At 32.7% G+C, this 19,955-nt stretch overlaps 1 protein-coding gene across 1 annotated transcript; it reads right to left on the bottom strand.

Moving 5' to 3' along the window:
* Nucleotides 1-1,036: 1,036 nt before the first annotated feature.
* Nucleotides 1,037-12,289, bottom strand: LOC18034515 (probable DNA helicase MCM9). The gene is made up of 20 exons (XM_006423751.2): nt 12,102-12,289; nt 11,912-12,014; nt 11,334-11,433; nt 11,084-11,222; nt 10,454-10,520; nt 9,911-10,085; nt 8,486-8,585; nt 7,813-7,910; nt 7,552-7,617; nt 7,298-7,390; nt 6,723-6,839; nt 5,317-5,389; nt 4,654-4,720; nt 4,028-4,109; nt 3,750-3,871; nt 3,599-3,666; nt 2,022-2,131; nt 1,887-1,934; nt 1,653-1,805; nt 1,037-1,416 (listed from the first exon to the last, which is right to left on the bottom strand). The coding sequence occupies exons 1-20, from the start codon at nt 12,227-12,229 to the stop codon at nt 1,334-1,336; spliced, it is 1,992 nt and encodes a 663-aa protein (XP_006423814.1). The 5' UTR covers nt 12,230-12,289; the 3' UTR covers nt 1,037-1,333.
* Nucleotides 12,290-19,955: the final 7,666 nt, after the last annotated feature.

The raw sequence follows: 19,955 nt of genomic DNA, 5'->3' as shown, positions 1-19,955 counted from the left end.
TTCAGAGATTAATTTGCTGTACATTTATGCTACAACCAGTCTTATATTTGTAGAGCCTTAAGTTGGAAAATATTCATAGCTCCTGCATGTAGCAATTAGGAGTGAAAAACCAGTTGATTCTAATAGGTGTTGTGGGTCTGGACATATCTATGAAAACGGTCAATGAGATCGATATTAGTGATGTTTTATTATGTCCAAACCATAGTTTGTAAATCATAATCAGTTAGAATGAGAAAAGGCAACTTTGTTTCTCATCCATTTGAGTTGTTATTCAGACCGCCTGTCATTCAAGTGCGTGCAAAAGAAGTCTGTGTATGTGCAAATTATTTATAAGTTCTTATTTATGATTATTCGAGTGATATTCAGCCCCCACTTCCTATTATTACTAAAATTTTCCATGTTGATACAAAATTGCATGTATGCCAAGAAATGGGATCTGAAGATCATGGGAGTAGAGTACATGATCCTACGATTGATTCTTAAAAGAACGTCGAGGGAGTGTTGTTGAATAGTATAATGTTCCATTTCATTCGCTGTGTATTTTGTGCATTTGTATTTTAGTGGCTAGTCTCATTTGCTATCATTTCTTAAACGTCTAGCTATCATGAAAATGGGATAAAGAGTGAAGGTTTTTTTTTTTTTTGGGTTTTTAAAGATCAAAAAGTGTAGTTATTTTAAGCCACATGTAATGCCAATATTATCAAATTGATACCTCTGTAGATCGTTTTATTAGAAATTTAGAATGGAATTTTAAGTAAGAAATTAACTCTATGGACTTTTAAATAAGAAAATTTGTTGCGTCGAGAATAAAAAAAGAAAATTTAACTCTGAAGACTGCGATCTTGCATTTGACCTCAAAAGTGGAAACTGTTTGAATGTAATGGTTGAAGAAATTTATGATAACATACACATAAACATGTGGAACAAAGGCAGAGAGAACATAAAAAAACTGAACCACTTATTATTGAATGATTGACAGAGAGGCCCAAAAGAGCCAAATCGTTGTTTCAATTATCTTCTACTCTGTGGTCGTGAATGACTGAAAAAATGTTGTGGTGATGAATGGCTGAAAAGATAATCTCATCCAGCAAACATATTATGCAAGCAATCAACAAAGAAATTGCATATGGACAATTCCTGATACAATTTCCTCTCTCATTTCTGTACTAGTGCGTCGAACAGATACGTAAAATGTATTTATCCCAAAAAATAAATAATGAAAAATTATGCAACAAACAAGTAAATAATATTACAGCTAGAGCACGAAACATCTGTCACAATTCGCAATCGGCTGTTTGACAAGCATGTATTTTCTTCCCATAAATTTCCATCCTCACAATGCTTGAGTACTGATGATATCAGGAAATTCGTCAAATGATCTGAGCTTGTCAAGTATCAGCTTTTCTTGCTTGGCATCTATGATACGATGAGTCAAGAATTCACTAACCCTTGATTTATGTTCATAGAATGAGTAAACTCATGCTAAAATCATACCGTAAACTATCATATCGACAACTTCCTAGTATTAGTTGCATTATCTTGAATGTCCGAATGCTTTTAAATTTGTGCAGATGACAGCATATATGATATCATATTTGTATGCACAACTGACATGCATAAATTCACAATGCTGATTAAGAAGAAAAGGATACTCTCTAGATCAGGATTTTCAGTGAAATTTGAATGCAGGGCGTTCCCAACACTATCCACTATGGCTGAGGTAGTCATGGATGATTCAATGCATAAAATTGCAGTAATAGCGTCTAATTGAGTAACTTCATTTCTGAACATTAGTCTTGCATGAGCTGCAACAGCAATAGATTTAATCTCCAATGAGATAAAGTAGAATTCGCATTGGAAGAATAAGCAATAGTAAACGTACATACCTTGAGCTAGGCGTATCAAACTTTCTAACATCCGCACGGTTGTCCTGGCTGTTTGGTTTGAAATGTTATTATGAAAGAGAATACAGTAAAACCATAACAAAAGTGATTTAGCAACAAGGGGATTCGTTTAGAAACCTGCATTCTGGGTCGCAGATCTTCTTTGGAGTTGATAATAGCTTGAGATTACTTTTTCAGCCTCCTTCGTAAGGATCGGTTTGAAGTATCCTTTTACGAAGTAAATGTACCTGCAAGATAATACAGAAAGTTTAGTTCCCAATAATTATAGATTTGAGGATGATCTTTAATGTTTGATTTGAAGAAATGAAAGGAGGAGAGTAAAGGAGGACAGGAGAAAGAAATAAGGGAAGGGATTAATTCCTGGTCAAACCAAACAATAAAATTAAGATTTACCCTCATTTTTTCCTCCTCTTTCCTTTCCATTGAGCCAATGAAAAACTCAATGTGATACATAAAGTTTAATTGATTGATCAAATTAACAAATTAAATGTCAAATCCAGCAGGATCATAGCTAATGTACTAGTTTGCAGATTATCAAAGTACCAAGCTTCCAGTACCAAGAAAAAGAGAAAATGAAAAATAAAACATTAGCCTAGATTAATACCAAAACGAACAATTTCACTGGAAAGCTATAACTGATAGAAATGATTTACCGGTGCAGATCCGACAAGAGAAAGAAAATGTAACAAAGACATACAACAGTATGAAAAGGTATTATTCTTTCTACTTTGATTTGGAAAAAGACAAAAAGGCAGAAGAAATACAGTTATGCTCACATTTGAACAAGCCTGTGAAACTAAACCAGGAAAAACAAAAAGAACTTATGAGAAAGGATAAATGTGGCATTTTGCCCCAGATCGGGAGGGATAGCATCAGACATATATCCACTGACAGTGAAGCTGTCATGGTATTGTGCAGTGCACTGGTGGAAAGTAACAAAGCTCACTTGAAAGAAATATAATCTACTGGTGGAAAAGGACCCAAGAAAGTAATAAAATGTACAATATGTCATGTGAAACCCCCAAAATTTGCCATGGTCTTTAAGACTTTACGGGTGGATCCGTCGCTAAATTTTTGCAAGTAAATTTTTAGGAATTCCAAAATAGCCTATCTTAGTTGTACCTTGTTGGTAGCAACTATAAAGCTGTACAAAAGCCAAGGATTCAAGGGTTAATTTCTATATCTTAATAATAGGTTGACATGAACAGAACACAATTATTAATGGTGTCAAGTTAAGACCTGAATACGGAAATCTGTGTCGTATCCATGTCATGTTATCGTGTCATAACCCCCATTGCCACTCCTAAATAAGAACAATGACTGGTTGCTAAAGCACACTAAATAAAAAGTGCAGCCAAATTTTAGATAAACAAAGTACAGTACTTGATTTTGAATATATGATATACATTCACTGATCCTGCTGCATACATAATATAGACGTATATATATTTTAGTTGCCATTTATCTATACTGCCAAACTCAGAACAAGACAGCATTTTTGTTATAATATTCTTGAGTTTATAGTTTTCAGTTATTTACAGATAATCGCAAAACCACAAATGATGCATGTGAAACCAATAAAGAATAATTCCACATTGTTAATAAGATTGGCAAGCTGAAAAAGACCTTCCATTTTTATTCTACTCCTGCAACAGTGCATCATAATGTCAGAATGCAATAAGAGAATCTTTTACCTGCGAAGCATTGCTAATGGCCAGATATCTGTTAGAGGTTCAGTGTCCTTCTCTTCGCTAAGTCCTCCCTGACATTAGTTCAGAAGAAGCCAATATTTACAAATTTTCAAGTCCTTTATGATTCTAAATCCATAATTAAAGCTTACTTTACCTCAGCAAGAATGTGAGATGATACAACAGCATCCCATTCAGGATTTTTAGTGTCCAGGAGGACAAGAACTATATCAAATCTGCTCAATAAGGGACCAGAGAGTGTTGTATTGACAGAGAGGGCTAGAAGAGGTTAAGAATATTGCAACCCGGAATGTATAAGAAATAATAAAGCTCACAGCTGACAGAAAAGGAAAATCTGTACACTTTAAGATGCAAACAGGCACAATCACATAATTATAATGTGAATTGTTTAAAATTCTTATTGAAAAGTGATACATAGATTGGGATCATAATGTCCTTTAGGATTTGTTGCGCCAAAGATGATAGTTCTAGTACTAAGAGTCGTTACAAGGCCAGCCTGAAATATGAGAGGCGTTAACTTATTTAGTAACCATTCTGACATTTGGCACCAAACAGAGCACGATAAAAATACGTCTTGGGAAATAACAGAAAGCATGGATGAATATAAACAAAAAAAGGTGGGAGATAACAGAAAGTATGGATAAATATAATGAAAAAAAGTGGGAAATAACAGAAAGCATGGTTGAATATGATGAAAAAAAAGTACAAAAACAGAAATATACTTGGGATTTCAGACTTTTAAATGAAAAAAGTAATGAACAATGGATGAATATTACAGAAAGCTTTCTCATGCAAGGTCTGGTTGTCTCTCAAAGAAGGTTCAGTAAGAACTGATTTACAAATAAATCAACAAGTGTTAACAAAGTAGTAGTCAAACATGATATCATGATTGACCTGCGTGATATTTTTCATTAAAAAGAGTGGGTATGTTCCAGGTTAGAAGTCAACGCAAGGCAGCAATATGTGACAAAGAGAATTTTGGTCACAAATTCATGTCAATTTTTTTCCCCCTAGCATTCCCTTATACAAGATGCATATACCTTGGCAACACTTATAGTCTGCTGCTCCATTGCCTCATGTATAGTTGCCCTGTCATGTTCCCTCATGCTGGGAAGCAAAGAAAAAGTAAAACAATAATGAAAAGGCCTCTAGGTTAGTTTAAATATCAAACAATAAACAGCAAGACTACCAAAGTTATCTTACTATTAGTCTAGAGTTTTACAAATAGTGCATATGACCATGAAACAATTAAAATGACCGTCAGGAAATATTATCCCAAGCATGTGATAATATCACGTAGTGCATAATTAAAACGAGTAGAACAATCACTCTACAATTACGTTCTTAAAGAAGCATGCACAAGATTTTGTCTGCAAATTTTCCAGCTTTCCCTTCCGCGTGTATCAATAAAAGCCAAAAAAAGAAAATTGCACTCAAATAGAAACACTAATGTATATACAGCTAAAAATTTGAATAAATGGGTTTGGACATCCCCAAAAGTTGTTCATATTTCATATTTCTCCATCCAATCAGGAAAGACAAAGAAAAACAGAGAAACTATATGCTATATGAAAAAGAAGGTAATTTACTATAACTAATGGTTTAACAGGTCATGCCAGGAGGAATAAATTGTATCAGGTCTAAGCTTAATAAGGAATGAATAAAAGCTTCAAAAGTTTCATAAAGATATTGGAAGAGACTACCTATCAAATTCATCAATGCAGCAAAGGCCTCCATCAGCCAAAACAAGGGCCCCAGCTTCTAACATCCATTCTCCTAATTATTTCATTAAATGATCAGTCCCTAAACTTAGATAAAATTCAGATAAATTCCAAATGTTTGCAAGTCCAAAGATTTTGAGAAAATATTCCTCAAATGAGAATTATCAAAGATGCCTAGGAGAGATCTATCAAAAGATAGGAGCACATAATGCAATATTAACAGTAAGCAACAAAACAAAAGGAGAAGATACACAATAAAAAATGAACTGGAAGTTTATAAAAACTAAATTTAAAGTTTATCTTTTCCCGTAAGAAACTCTTATGTGTGTCATGCTTCTTAAGTTGTTATCGCATTACAAAAAGGCTTAAGCTTGTAGCAAAGGATCCAAATAATAGCATTAAGCTGTAATAGCCCTCACATACAGGACCGATGCCAAATCAAATTGTCATGCAGAGTAAGCCACAGAGATAGAAGAAAAAAAGACCAGAAACAGAAAGATGCAATCACAATGGGGAATTTGAAAAGCTTAAGCTTGTAGGTTTGGGCCCCAACAACAGTATTATATCTAACATAAATATCACACCCTTACAGAGTTGACCCTGAAACTGCAGAAACCAAGGAACCTTGTGTTAGGCAGTAGTCCAACACAAGTCTATAGACAGCAGTCCCATGTCATGAAAATGAATTGTATGTATATTCCTTACTGGCATAGCACTACATTGGAACCAAGGTGGCATGAAATGTGGGTAATTTAGGATCTCATTTATTTCTATATCAGGAATCATATTATGGGAGTGATTTTAAGAGAGTAACATTAACTTGGAAGTATGTCTCATTTAAAGTAGTCTTTGCTAATACTACTTAAATAAGTTTTCTTCATTAGATTAGTTCTCCAGTTCAGTTAGTAGTCTAGCTATGATTACGTGTGCCATACATAAAAGTCTTTATGGTTTATGCAGGAAGCCTTGATACGTAATATGAAGTTTTTTTTTTGGTTTACGCCGAGCTTCTTTTTTGAGTCATGACAAGTTTCAATTTTTATATAGATGAATTCAAAGGACCCCAATATGATTTCTCCTGAAGTTATTATTTATAGACAATGTAAAATTATTACATAAATCTAGAGGGAGACTTAATCTTGAAAAACAAAGAATCTGACACAGATGCTACAAATACACCTTTACCAATTAGAGAACAATCCACAGTCTAGGTGCATCAGTTGAACCACATAGCATGTCTCATATTGTGCAGAAATAATTCAGAAGTGCACATGTGACTCAAATGAGCATAGAGAAAGTAAGCCAAAAGCATAATGTTAGAATAAATTGTTAAACAAACTGTTAGAATTCTAATACATTGTCTAAGGTAGAAATGTAATGATAATTACCACCATCCTTGACTGCAGTGACGGTCAATCCAGCACTAGTACTTCCCAATCCAGTAGTGATTACAGACCGATTGCTTAATTTTGCAGCAAATTTCAAGAACTGAGACTTTCCCGTACCTGTGAGATTTATCCCATTGTTAGGAATGAAAAAGTTATCCAGCAATTTTAAAATTCAGAATTGTAAAGTGATTGCAATCACAACAGAGACAAGCACCATTCATTCGAACCCTTATTTCGAGAAAATTCAAAGTCAAAGACAGTCCTATAAAGTAAAATTTTATGTATTGGCAAGGTAGGTACAATGAACCCTAAAGGATTAATAGTACAATGATAATTGCACTATAATGTCTTGCTGACATGCATCAATAATTTGTAGACACATCTTATCCAATAGTTCCCAAAGATAGAATAAACTTTTGCTACCAATATTGGTCAATGGAATTATTTATACAATTAAAGCCTATCAAGAAATTTCAGGTATGCCTGAACCTTTTTAATTCTTTCTCGTGAGCATAAGGTAGATTGATGGCACTTAATGGGTAAGAAAAATATACATACTACATCAGTAATAATACCTGGGTCACCAACCAGAAGCAAGTGAGACTCTCCTCGAACCTTTGTCCCAGAAGCATCCACATGTTGGACACCTCCAATAAGCGTCAGTGCAACTGGAAAGAAGACAAAGTAAGTGGGATGATGAAAGATGCTAAAACTTTGAGAAAAGAAGGATGACATCACCAAAAATCCTTATTTCCCAAAATTTAAGCAATGCAAGTGCAAAATTCAAGTTTAACAGAAATAAGATATGTGATATGTGATAATACTGTACCTGCAAGCTTTACCGTGAAGAGTCCAAAAACTTGAGGGCAAATGCCTCGTAGAATAGCATTTCTCCCTGGGCAAACATTAAAATTCTTACTAGAGATATACAAGAAATGTGGATGCTCAAGATCAAGTAAAACATAAATGATGCTTCAGAAAGAAAAGAAATAGAAATCTAAATTCCTTTCTAAAAGGGATCCACTAAATGAAGCACAATTATGAGTTTGTAAATGAATTTCCTAAAAAGAAAACGATCAACAATTATTACCTTTCAATGGGGTGTCTTTAAATTCTGACCAGAATTGCTTGAATTGCATGATAATGTCATCAGGGATGTCAATGTCTGATTTTAGCTCATTAGTTCTCCTAAAATATATAGAAAGTAAAATTTTAAAAAGTAAATAAATAAAAAAGCACAAGATTTCACTTTGAAAGTAATACTTCAGATCGACTAAGTAGTTTCAGTAGTTTCAGTAGCATAAGATAGTATTACGCTACAGAAGTATGCGGAAAGACTTCAAGATTACATGAAAAAGAATTGGATATACAAATACATCATATTGGAGAAATGAAAAATAAACAGTTCAGTTACTTCAAAAGTAAGCCATAACAAGTTATAACCAGAGCAAGACGGCAAAACATGTAATTACAAACCATAAACAGAAGGTACCAAATATCCTAGATACAATTTGTTTCATTCCAATTTGCCTCTTCTAGCAAGCAAGAGGTCAAGGTTTTGAATTCACCCTCATATCAACCTTAGAGGGGAATTAATTTAATTTGGGATGCCATTTGTAACTAGAAATAAATAAATAGAAATAAGAATCTTTTCCAAACGAGACTGGGATTTCTTTCCTTTAAGAAACTTATTATAAATCACCCCTAAGGGGACTAATTGATTAAGATAAGATTAAACCCAACAACAAAAATAACCTATTTACCTCACGTGATTAGCAATTAATACAGGATCAAGGTCACAGCGGACATCTTTTAAATCAGGTGACCACTTTGCTGTTAAAATTCCAGTAACAATGACATCATCTGCACAAAATGGAATTTGCATTTCCAGACATCCCCATGGAAACCAAATTACAGAAAAGCAGGTTTAGAGTTAACATAAAAAGTGGAAGAGACACATATACTGAGTAGAAGTACTATGTATAGCATTGAAGAAATTAAATAAAAAGAAACAAGATATGGAAAAAACCATGAACCAAGAACTTGGAACTTAAGGATGTGGTGCAGACAATTTACAGCTGTCTTAATATCTTTGATGAAAACAGCTTTACTCAGATTTAATTAGGCTGCAAATAATTTGTATGCTCTCATGGATTAGTTACTCATAGTTATATTCAAAATCCCACTATGCAAGAGTGTATAGAGTAAGTTATAAAGGTAATTATTGTGGTTGCATAGAGTTCAACTGGTGTTAATGGTGGAAGCATGGTGAGGACTGGCAACAGATATGATAGTTTGACATGGTGGTGGTGGCAGATGGAAGTAATAGTATGTTAAAAAATGCATTGCCATCATATCAAGATACTGCGAATCATCCCATTCTGTATGGATTCCAAAATAAAATTGTATATGACCAACTATTTAGGATCTTAAGGACTTCCAATGCAATTCCAAATTCATAGATTGCCAGTTTAATGTATGCCAGTAAATCAGGAGATTCAAATTTTTTGAATAATGTCCTTGAAGCAGCAAGATGAGTTCAATTTCTTATTATAATTTTAACAATGATCAGTATTCCTTATTATAGCAACTTCAAGTGTATGGTAAAATTAGGAAAGGCTAGATCTAAATTGCTAGAATAAAATTCCTACAGCTCAACTATTAAACGAGCGCAATATATGTACTCAACGTGGAAGCCTACGGTATTTGTTAAACATACACACTTTTGCTTAAATAAAAAAGAAACATCAGTCAGCATATCCTCTCTGCTTTTGTGGATTGATATTTGATAATATGAGAATGGTAAGTTCAAATAAAGAAAAAATAAGGGTTATTCATTTTTTAATATTACTGAAGAGCTTTTGATTCTACAACAACCAAGAACCCATTAGTGATCCCGTCATAAGGGAATCCCATATCAAAACATTGATGACATGGTCAAGAAAGTAAAGCCTTATATAAGGCTCTGTGGGCTGCCAATTCAGTTGCAAAATGATGTTTCAGTAGCACAGTAATATGATTATGCAGACCTCAGTTGAAGTGAAGGACTAACTATGGTAATCAAGATGATTCAACTTAAGACAGTCTCCATCGGGATACAACTCTATTTATAAGATGTTTAAAAAAAAATTATTTCAGGTCGATCTTCAGGAACAACATAGATGTATTTCAGTCACAAAAAGTCATACCTCCAGCTTTAACAATGTCAACAAGATCATCCTTCAGAATGACTAGAATTGAGCGAGGAATGACTCCAACACCCAAAACCTGTGTGCTTTCTTGGATTTTGATTTCCTGGTAATCGTGGCATATTATAGAATTTTCCACAAACTGAAAATTTGTGCCTTCACAAGGTTTGGACCTCTGTCATTGTAGACCAAAGGTAAGTGATCAAACTCCAAAAAGATATTCATACCAGAAGAGACCAAAACTTACAGCTTGCAAATTAAATTTAATACTCACTGAAAAAATAGTAAAAGCTAGAAGAAAATAAAATCAGACATCTTGTTTGATGAACAACAAAAGAAAAATAAATTCATTATTTACTATATATATATTTATATATTCTGTGAACTGAAGTCACTAGTTTCAAAGTTTAAGCATCACCGACACCACACACACACACACACACACAGAGGCTATACAAATTTATGCTTACTGATTTATTCCAAACTCTGCAAAATGTTTGTAAGGACAATGTGACATGTCTAGGCATTAACCACACTAGATACCTGAGAGGGGCAATGTGATGGTAGAACTATGGAATTCCTTGTTTCCAATTCAGGATAAACCGGAAACCTGCACAAAATAATAGTCAACTCAACTCATGATCTGCTAAGAATGTAAAACCAGATGCCATTGCCATAAGCATATATATGTTCCTCTTATTATAATCTAAAACAGCACCACAAAGATGCAAAGAAATGTAATAACCGATAGGTGACAATATTCTCATTTCAAAAAAGTTAACGGACACTTGTTGATGTAAAACATGACAATAGATTGAGTTGAGAGTTTTACAGGTTTGGAGAAAGCAAAATGGATAAAAAAAGGCAATGTTACCCTGCTTCTGCTTGCAATCCAAACAAACAAGAGTGAACAAGTTCTCTGATCCCAATCTACTCACAAACAAAATATGAAGACAAGTGCTTCCATATTTACTATTTTGATCACAGCATCATCATGCCAAGCAATTTAAACAACCAATAATCAAATTCAGAGATAGACAATAGAAATATTGCAAACCTTTCAAAAAATAAAAAAAAATAAATAGGGCAATATGAAACTATATCCATACATATGAGTAGATGTGATGTAGATTAAATGTATAAATGGAGCAAAGTGCCATAGATCAAACCTACATGTGTTTGCATTTCCGACACATATATGTCCTCTCTCCTTCATACATCTTGGTTGCTCCCGAACGAATCACAGTCCCCTTGAGTGTGAGCAGAACCCCATGGTGCTTCACTCTGACACGTCCAATACTTGGAAAAGTTTCTAATCACATTTTAAAACCACTCATCAAATAATCTATTCAAAACAAAAACAAAAAATGCAACTCAAAACAGAGCGAACTAGTCCCTCTGTGAACATAAACGGGAAGCAAACCAGGACATTCCAATGGAGAACCACTGACGTTGATACGGACATGAATGAATTTCTTCTCGACCCTTTTCTCGCAAGACTTCAACTCGTCAAAGACGATTTTCTATGTACACCCATATCAAAATTGTAAGTCAATTCTAGTATCAGAATTTCATTTTAAGCTTAAATTGAGCACCAAAGCCATATATACTGAAAAAAAATGTATAAAATTAAAGGTAAGTTTCAGACGTGAAGTGTTGTGCCTATTAATCCATAGTTACCATAAAATGGAAACCCTAGTTGTCAAGTAAAAGTAACACCTTAATGGTTGTGTTTCGAATTTATGGGTTATGGATATATCCTAAATTTGCAGCTCACATTTAATATATTAGTTGAAAGGCATTTTAATTCAGTGCTGTGCTTCTTATAAAATTGTGACCCATAGTTATAGAAAAAATTAAAAATAATTAAAATTTAATCAAACATTGCTATAAATACACAAATGACAAAAGATTATAAAAAGGTGAGCACAACTTAGTTCGGCACCGTAATCAAATTCCGTTTGAAGAGCTTATACTGTGAAATTCAAGAAGATTACTTACATGAGCCCAAATGGCGGCATCCTCGAAGAATCGCAAATAGTCAGCAGGTTTGGAAAAGACGAGATGGGCAATCTCAGGATCCTCATCCAATAGCTCTGCGAAACTAAGGGGATAAAAAATTAAAAATTAAAAAAAATTAAATATCAAAATTTCAAGGAATAAAAAAATAATAGTAGTAATAGTAACATACTCTATGTAGAGAGGATAATGGAGCTTGGGATCTGGAGAAAGAGTGATGGATCGGAGCTGATCAGAGTGGTGCCGAATCACAAACTCCGCTAATGCTTTCAAGTGAGCCGGCACATTTTCCGGCTCCATTACCTTTGCTTTTAGGCGGGAACTGCAGCTTCGTTGGCGGATTAATTTTTTTTTTTTAGAGAATTAATCTTAAAACTTTCAAATGATAATAAAAAAAAATCTTAAAACTTATTAATTTCAGAAAACTAACATCAATTATATAGCCAAAAGACATATATACCCCTAAGACGATTGTAGAATTCTTTGAACACAATACGACGCCATTTCTGTAAGCTGTAGTTTTGCATTTTCTTTTGGTAATTTTGTTATAAAATATGAAATGATTTGCCAGTAATGCTACTTTTGCAGAAAAAACATGATGATATTCATATTCATAAAAGAAAGGTTTTTTTTTTTTTTTTGAAAGTTTGAAATAAACAAAAAATCCTCTGTTTCAATAAAACAAAATAAGCCAACAAAATAAAATCACATTTTACTTTTTATTAAGGTAAATTGAGAAATAAAAAAAAAAGTTAAACAAACAACTTATAAGAAACTGAAGACTAAAGCTTATTTTAGCTATTTCAAATTATTTTTCTATTATTCTATCATCAACAAGAGAGGCATTAAGGCATTAACAAAGAGTAGTTGTTAAGTTATATAATCAGGTAATTTACATCAATCTAACATTTATTATCACTAACACATTTAATTTTTATTATTTATATTTTTATGTCAGTTGTAATAAGTGTTGAGTTGATATAAATTACATGATTACATAACTTAACAAACACTCAAAACAACCATTCAGCAAAAATGGAAGACAATACGAGGCTTGAAAGTAGCAAGCAAGGAGAAAACACGTTTATACTACTTTATATGACAGTTCCATAAAGGAGCAGAATAGAGTAAGGGTCCTTGCATGAGACCTTGGCATCATATGATTCGTGATGCAGCAAGGTGGCTGAAGACTTGAAGCGAAATAATGACGTCTCGTCGGAATTGAAACACTATCAATTCGCTGACACGTTCAAGTGCCTCTTAAATTCCTTTTCTTTAATTACCCCATTAAAATTATGAATTTTGCTACGTAAGGTACAACCACTCACATAATTTATTTGTGGACTCCACTAAAATCCACCACTAATGAGAGGGTTGTACCTTACGTTTAATGTAAAGTAGCAGCTCCCTAAAATTATATAAAGAATATAAAGTTTTTAAAAACTTTTTTTTTAAAGAATATAAAGAATCCTCCTAAAATCTTTTTCTTTAAAAACCCTAAACCCCTCTCTTGAAAAAAACTTACACAAGACAGGTTCATTATCTCAGTTTGTTCTGTCATGGACAAGACAGTAGATTCTAACACAGGATTCATAAAATTTTATTCTTAAAAAGTTAGTAGAACTCATTGTAGGTCACATTACTTTACTATCTGGTATCATGGGCAAGACGGTGGATTCTAACACAAGACTCATAAAATTTTATAGTTAAAAAGTTAGTAGAACTCATTGTAGTCACATTATTCTACCACATGGTAAAACACTATTAGATGGACTTACTATCTCATTATATTGAGGTAGTGATGTTAACATATATGTTTCCATAATATTGATTTTGATGATAACAAACAAGTTTAAGAATGATTAATCTTTTAAGCTCAAATTATTTAATATTCTTTTTAAATAAATCATTATTTTCACATTATAAATGTTTTATATTTAATGGAAAAATGATTTTATGAAATTGATTGTTTTTATTCTTTTTAAATAAATCATTATTTTCACATTATAAATGTTTTATATTTAATGGAAAAATGATTTTATGAAATTGATTGTTTTTATTCTTTTTAAACAAATCATTATTTTCACATTATAAATGTTTCATATTTAATGGAAAAATGATTTTATGAAATTGGTTGTTTTTCAAAGTTTATGGTTTAATTGAAAGAATTTTGAAAACTTTGAAATAAACAAGTATTGCTTGAAATCTTGGTAAAGGACTTATTTGAAAAGTGTAATAGCATTTTGGGGTATACCATAATTTCAGAAATTTTTGGGATTAACAAAGCATTACTTAGAAATTCTGAAATTGGACCTATGTGCAAAGTTTCATAACGTTTTGGGCCGTAATACAGTTTTATAAAGTTTTGTGGTCAAACTGTAAATTTGGAAAATATTTTCACTGTAGCAATCACTGTAGCAAACGGCTAACCGTTTATTTAAAACGGCTAACCGATAATTTCCAGAAAGCATGCTCTGCAAAGTATTGTTAAAATGATGATTCTGGAAACTAACGGTGAACCGTTTACTGAAAACGGTTAACCGATTATTTCCAGATTGCTAACCTTGAACCGTTTAGTAAGAACGGTTAAACCAAATTTGTTTTGCAGGTCCCTGGAAATTAACGGCGAAAGGGTAAGCCTAAACGGCTAACCGTTTATTTGAAAATTGGCACAACGGTAACTTTGACCAGCGTAAACAGTTAACCGTTAATGGTTAACGGCGAACCGTTTTCGGGCAGACAGTTTGTAACGGCTAGTTTTTCAGCTCCAACTATAAATAAGCTCAATCCAATTCAAACAAGAAGTATTCCAACGATCATCATTGAGCAAAATATTGAGAATACAACTTTCATTGAGCTTTAAATCTTTGTATTCATCTCATTCATTCACACATTGAGCTTTCACTTGTGATCAAATACATTGTGTGAGAGAGATTCATTTGTAATCCTTTTTGTAAAATCAAGTTAAAAGATTGTAAGTGTTGGGATACACTTGGGTTAAGAGATTGGGGATAATCTCTTGTTGTAAAGGTCCATTGACACCTTGGAAGTCAATTGTAAGCGTTTGAAGCCTTGGGAGGCTAGCTTAGTGAAATCCTCAAGCCCGGTGTGCTTGGAGGCGTGGACGTAGGCGGGGATTGCCGAACCACGTAAAAATCCTTGAGTTTGCTTTCTCTTCCCTTACTCATTTATTATTGTGCTTTTATTGAATTTATTGTTTTCAATTTGATTAAGGCAATAGATTAAATTGTTGAGCGAATTGCTTAGCTTAAATTTTAAAATTCCAATTCACCCCCCCTCTTGGGTTGCCTAGTTAGTATTTCAATTGGTATCAGAGCGAGGTGCTCTTGTATAGACTTAACCGTCTAGAGTTAAAGATCTATAGCAACCCAAATTAGCTCAACTTTCATGGAAGACCAATCTACCACTAGACCTCCATTCTTTGATGGTAATGACTATCCTTATTGGAAAACTAGAATGAGAGTGTTTTTACAAGCCTTAGATTATAAACTATGGGAAATAGTTTGTGATGGTTCATTCATTCCTAGGAAGAATGTTTTAAGTGAATTGGATAAGAAAAAGATGTCATTAAATTCCAAGGCTATGAATGCTTTATTTTGTGCCTTAGATAAAAAGGAATTTCATAAAGTTTCAAATTGTTCTAATGCTTATGAAATTTGGAGAAAACTTGAAATTGTGTATGAGGAGACTACAAAGGAGGAGGAATTTCATGAAGTGTCGAATTTGGCACTTATGGCAATTGGAGATGACTCGGATGATGGACTTGATGAGGTAAATGATCTTCCTACTTATAATGAATTACATGACGCTTTTAAAGAATTGCATGATAATTGGATAAAAATTGGTAAAAAGAATACATGTCTTAAAAAGAAAATGGTAGAGCTCACAAATGAAAATGAAACTCTAAGTGCAAAGATTAGTTGCCTAGAATTAGAAAATAAAATATTGCATGATAGAGTTGCATTATCAAATGAGAAACCTAGCACTTCACACAAGCATCTAGAATCACATGTAAATGACTTAAAAAATGAAAAAGATGCCTTGCAAAAATCCAATGTTTCATTAAATGAAAAGATCAAAGAATTAGAATTAGATAATGAAATGTTACATGATAGAATTGCATCATTCACATGTAAACAAAGTACTTCGTATGAGCATGAGAAATCACATGTTGATGAATTAATAAATGAAAATGAAACGCTTAAGAAAAGGAGCAATGAGTTGAATGAGATTGTTTTGAAATTCACAAATGGGCAAAAGATGTTGGATAACATGCTTAATTCACAAAAATGTGTGTTTGATAAAGGAGGACTTGGGTATAAGCCTTACTTGAAACAAAAATATTATAAGAATTATTTTGTTAAGGCTACCTCCACAAGCGATCATAAGATTATTTGTCATTATTGTAATGGAAATGGTCATATGAGTTTTAGATGTCCAGTTAAGAGAAATGCGTATTATGGAGCAAAATGTATTTGGGTTCCAAAAGAAATTAAATCTAACGTTCAAGGACCCAAGAGTATTTGGGTACCAAAGCACACAACTTGAATTTGTTTTGTAGGTACCACAATCAAGGAATGGTGGAGAAGTTCCTTGATGGAAGCTTGTGAGGATAATCATTTGAGCATGATCTAAGAGAAAAAGATGAGGCAAGATGATTTAATTATTTTGGTAACAATTCTTACCATATTAATTTTGTTGAATGAATCATGATAAATAAAATTGCGAAAGTATGCTTGTATGTTTACATGATGGAATTATCATTGTATGTAATATTGAGTGATTAATCATGATGGATTTGTTTGATGTTAATGTTTATGAAGTGTTTAAGCATGATAGTTAAGTGGTGTGTTTAATTTATTCACTTTTGAATGTTTATATGTTTAATTATTGTGAAAATCTCTAGTCTGCACAAGTTGTAATGAATTGGTCATAACTCCTTCTAGAGAACTCCAAATCCAGCTCTGTAAAATTTATTGGAAAGCTAACTTAATTAGCTTTCCAACGGTATATAGCTTGCACGTTACTTTCTGGCTCAATCAATACAGTTTTTATTCCGAATTTGACCTTTCTGCATTTTATTTTTGAATGCTTATAAGCACTCCAAATCAAGTCTGCACATGTTGTAATGAATTGGTCATAACTCCTTCTAGAGAACTCCAAATCCAGCTCTGTAAAATTTATTGGAAAGCTAACTTAATTATCTTTCCAACGGTATATAGCTTGCACGTTACTTTCTGCCTCAAATCAGACTACCGGTTAGCAAAACCGGAAAGCCGGATTCTCAAGGAACGCTTGCTGGACCAAACCGGATTTCCGGTTCTGTCAATTCGGAATTCCGAATTCGAGCTGCATTTTGGCAAATCGGCAAGCCGATTCTCTCTTGCTATCTTCTGGATCCAACCGGCAAGCCGGTTCGTGTTATCCGGAAAACCGGATTTGCGTGAAACATTTGCTGGAACCAACCGGATTTCCGGTTAAGCTCATTCGGCAATCCGGTTTCGGGTGCTATTTCAACTATTCATCTTCTCCCTCTCTTTCGGCTTTCCGTTTCTCTCTTTCTCACTAAAAGCCGATTACTCCTCACTTGATTTCATTCCAAAATCCATCATTCTCATTCGTTTTCAATCCAAATTGATTCATATAAATTATTCTCATCCATTCTTGTGTCTAAAATCATCTCTAAAATCGTTTTAATTGATTCAAACTTACACTTTTTACTCAATATCTTAAAAAATTCGAATTTGTGCATTTTGAGTATTTCAAATTACCACTTCCATAGTGTGCTCTCCTTATGGATTTTACCATAGTTTTTTATTATATTATGCACCTACATTTTCATATGCATTGTTGCTTTCATTGTGGATTGATGATGATTATTATTTGATATTTGGATGCAAATGTTTTATTTTGAGCACAAAAGATAATCTTGGCAAATTTGATCCAAAATTTGATGTTGGTATTTCTCTTGGCTATTCAAACACAAGCAAAACTTATGGAGTGTATATCAAAAGAACTTTGATTGTGGAAGAATTTATACATGTTATATTTGATGAGTCTAATTCTTCCTCTATGGAGAAAGTTGTTGTTGATGATAATGTAGATGAAAAGCTACAAGAAGATTATCAAATGATAGCCAAAAGAATGCACCACTTGAAAATCAAAAGGAGCAACATGAAGAAATAAATGCGGAGTAAGATGAAGGTACTTCTCAAACACTCCCTAAAGAGTGGAGGTATATTTCTTCTCACCTTAAGAATTTAATTTTGAAGATCCATCACAAGGTGTAACTACTAAATCATCACTTAAAAATATATGTGAGCATTTGTAATAATGGATTTGATCACTTGTTCTTTAGCTCATAATGATGGCTTTTTAGCTATGTTGATTTTGATGATCTATAATGGCATATGTTGATTTTGATTATCTATATATTGCTATTATATACTTATGCTTTGATGACAAAGAATGTGCTTTGATGATTCCATTGTAGTTGATGAAATTTGATCTTATGGAATCTATGATTGGTGAATGGATACATTTTTTGTATGCTTTCTTGACGTATTGTTAAATATCCATTACTTGCTTTAAATAATATCGAAAGGGGGAGAAATACATGATCCTTGAGATCTTGGCGCATATGAGAGTGTAAATTATATTAAAATGTCACATTAGATCTTTGATGAGTTTAGTTGTCTTGATTTCTAAAATGTGATTAGTAATTATATGTTTTTTGAATTGTTGACATTATGCTCTTATGACTTTTGCATTCCCTTGCTTAGCTTATTACTTGTTCTATTTTGGATAATATGCTTTTTGAACATTTTTATTGTTCAAAGGGGGAGACAAAGTAATAAATCATTTTAATGATGTAAATTGGGGGAAATAATATGCATTTTGAGCATTCTTTTAATGGTTGATATATGATTATGGAATCCTCGGATTTAATTGTTACATGTGTTGGAGGAATTCATATTGATTTTGATGATTAATGATTATATGTGCGTTGCTTGATGAATTGATGGAGTTATTGGTTTGTTATAACTGTTGAAGCTTATATCTTTTTAACCATGTTGTGTATTTGATAATTTGTTCATTTTTAAGGGGAGACTTTACCGAAATTTTTGCTCTCACAAAATGGGTAATATCTTCATCGAATTATTTTCATGATATTGTTTCAATTGCATCTATCTTTCCTTTTTACGATGAAGGGGGAGATAAATATGATATGTTTTTGGATAAAATCATTTTGGTTAAATTTTTTAATTGGCCATATATTTAGGGGGAGCATACAATATGATTTTGAACAATATGCATTTTGAACTTTTTTGTTGTCAAAAGGGGGAGAATAACATGCACTTTGAATATTCTTTTGATGATGAATATGTGCTTATGGTGATGTTTTTAAGATATGATAATGATTTGATTACATTGTTTTATATGATATTTTGGAAGTGATATCACTAATCTTGTATTTGAGGTGATGCTTGTTGTTAGGGGGAGATTCTTTCAAAATTTCTACTCAAACAACATGGGTAACAAATTTGCTATTTTTTTTCTTTTCCTTTAAAGTTTTCTTTTTGATGATGAAGGGGGAGAAGAATACATGTTTTTCAAATCTATAAAAATTTGCTACTTTTGTCTTTGCCAATTAAGTTTTTCTTTTTGATGATGAGGGGGAGAAAAACCCATGTATTTAAATCATGAATTTAGCTAATTGGCAAATTGTAAAAGAAGATTATATTTAGGAGCAATTTGTGGAATCATTCTTTAAATACATGAAATGTTTGTCATCATCAAAAAGGGGGAGATTGTTAACATATATGTTTCCATAATATTGATTTTGATGATAACAAACAAGTTTAAGAATGATTAATCTTTTAAGCTCAAATTATTTAATATTCTTTTTAAATAAATCATTATTTTCACATTATAAATGTTTTATATTTAATGGAAAAATGATTTTATGAAATTGATTGTTTTTATTCTTTTTAAATAAATCATT

This window comes from Citrus clementina, unplaced genomic scaffold (genome assembly GCF_000493195.1).
Source record: "Citrus clementina cultivar Clemenules unplaced genomic scaffold, Citrus_clementina_v1.0 scaffold_8, whole genome shotgun sequence".
NCBI lineage: Eukaryota > Viridiplantae > Streptophyta > Magnoliopsida > Sapindales > Rutaceae > Citrus > Citrus x clementina.
Note: the sequence above shows the minus strand (reverse complement) of the source record. Positions and strands in the feature narration are given on the sequence as shown.

Excerpts from the sequence above, each read along its gene's own strand:
- LOC18034515 (XM_006423751.2), bottom strand. The coding sequence starts at position 12,229 with ATGGAGCCGGAAAATGTGCCGGCTCACTTGAAAGCATTAGCGGAGTTT. Across the intron at positions 11,223-11,333 it reads TTCTCCATTGGAATGTCCTG|AAACTTTTCCAAGTATTGGA; the intron begins GTTTGCTTCCCG and ends AAATGTGATTAG. Across the intron at positions 8,586-9,910 it reads TGACATTGTTAAAGCTGGAG|ATGATGTCATTGTTACTGGA; the intron begins GTATGACTTTTT and ends CATTTTGTGCAG.